The 2069-nt window shown below is 40.9% G+C and overlaps 1 protein-coding gene across 1 annotated transcript in view; it reads right to left on the minus strand.

The window, feature by feature from the left end:
• The window catches only part of LOC106818321 (zinc finger protein 791-like), a 2858-nt gene extending 1699 nt beyond the window's left edge, over positions 1-1159 (minus strand). Inside the window, exons 1-3 of the mRNA XM_014823037.1 lie at positions 871-1159; positions 333-652; positions 21-80 (exon numbers count right to left, since the gene is read on the minus strand). Coding sequence (XP_014678523.1) covers positions 21-80; positions 333-516 — 244 coding nt within the window. The 5' untranslated portion in view covers positions 517-652; positions 871-1159. The remainder of the gene's footprint in view (positions 1-20; positions 81-332; positions 653-870) is intronic.
• Between the last annotated feature and the right edge of the window lie 910 nt (positions 1160-2069).

The raw sequence follows: 2069 nt of genomic DNA on the forward strand, positions 1-2069 counted from the left end.
GATGTGTTTCTTCACATCACCCAATTGAGAGAATGCAGCATCACACAGATCGCACTTATATGGTTTCTCTCCCGTGTGAGTTTGGATGTGTTTCTTCACATCACCCAATTGAGAGAATGCAGCATCACACAGATCGCACTTATATGGTTTCTCTCCCGTGTGAGTTTGGATGTGTTTCTTCACATCACCCAATTGAGAGAAGGCGACATCACACAGATCGCACTTATATGGTTTCTCTCCCGTGTGAGTTCTCATGTGTGTCTTCAGTTTTGCCGATTGTGCAAAGGCACCATCACAAAGATTGCACTTATACGGTTTCTCCCCTGTGTGAGTGATCATGTGCTTTTTCAGATTACCCAAATCTGAGAAGGCGGCATCACACAGATCGCACTTATATGGCTTCTCTCCCGTATGACTTTTCATGTGTAACTTCACACGACTTAGACAAGAGAAGGCAGCATCACACAGTTCGCACTCATATGGATTTTCCCCGGAATTAATTCTCACGTACTCCATCGTGCTTCAGGGAAAGCTGCCACGTACTGGTCCCACACGTCAGGTGTATATCCTGTCTGGCGGTAAAGTTACGACGTGTTTTGCTTTGTAGACTGCCTTGTCTCACTTGTAGAATTCACGTCCTATATAGGCTCTCCTACAAATTAGTAAAGATAATACAAATAAATGCATTGAACGCTGCGTATTGATGTAGAACAAAAATGCGCCCTGTTTATGTTTGCAATTTAACTGTTTATTCTGAATATCGAATTTATATCATCTAAACATCATGCGCCATTTAACGACTGTAAGGTCAAGCACATAATATATCACGAAACTAAATACACTGAATTAATATAAGAAACATCCGTTTACCCAATGAAGTCACTGAACGTCCGTGTGGTGTTCTCGTATTAGACTGATGTCACAAACGTCAATGGTGTGATTATATACCTGCTGTTATGATGAAACCGGTCAGCGATCCTGACACACGAGTAACCGGTCTGATCTCCTGATACCAGGACACAAGGTGGACGCTTCCCCTAAATAATTACAAAAGCAACTGTGCACCTCGCCCACAAACATTGCTGTAAAACTATCTCATGGTCTCTCCGGGGCTTGGTGCTTAAGTGGCATCCGTACTGTGTAGGGATGTTGACTGTTATTTCTACCAAAGTAGGATTAACTAGCCGTGTAAACAAACACTAACACCAAATCACTGTATACATAATGTTCTTACGCACACCAAGCAATCCCGCATCTCTGACCTGCTTGAACTCTGAGCTCCTCACAGCATCCTGCAACCCTTTTTAATGTATCTCAATTCATGTAGATTAAATAACTAGCTGGGCTACCCGGCGATGCATGGGATAAAGGAGAAAAAAAGCTAGAATTTAGTCTGCCATCACGGCTGTACATCCATCCCTCTCCTTCCCATTCCCTTTTTCCCCTTCCCCTCCCCCCTCCTCTTTCCATTTTCTCTTTTCCCCTTATTAGACAGACAGATAGACAGACCGACAGACGAATCCGGCCATTTATGTAGGAGGTTAATGCTGATACAGATAATATTAGCGAATGTGAATGAACACATTAGCCTAACATGCTAAATAACTAAAATGACCAGCGTCAATAAACGTAATGACGTGATCTACACAGTCTCTAAGACTTTGTATACAATGGTGATGCAGATAATATTATTATTAATACTACTATTAGCGAATGTGAAGGAACAGATTAGCCTAACATGGAAAATAACTGAAATGACCAGCGTCAATAAACGTAATGCCGTGCTACACTTTGTACATAACACTATTACAGTTAATATTAACGATTGTGAATGAACACATTACTCATTAGCATAACATGCCAAATTAATTTGACCGATGTTTGTTTACATGTTTGTCACTAAGCAATTTATGGATGCTCACTCCAAACTCGTTCCAAAATGTACTGCTCATTCGCGAGGGCGCCACCGTCCAATGACATTTTATGCATTGGATTGAATTAATTTTATTTCTTGTATGCCTGTCTCGTGCTATGGAAGAAAGACATAAATTAATTACATAATAAACATA

Source organism: Priapulus caudatus, unplaced genomic scaffold (assembly GCF_000485595.1).
Source record: "Priapulus caudatus unplaced genomic scaffold, Priapulus_caudatus-5.0.1 Scaffold2163, whole genome shotgun sequence".
Taxonomy (NCBI): Eukaryota; Metazoa; Priapulida; class Priapulimorpha; order Priapulimorphida; family Priapulidae; genus Priapulus; species Priapulus caudatus.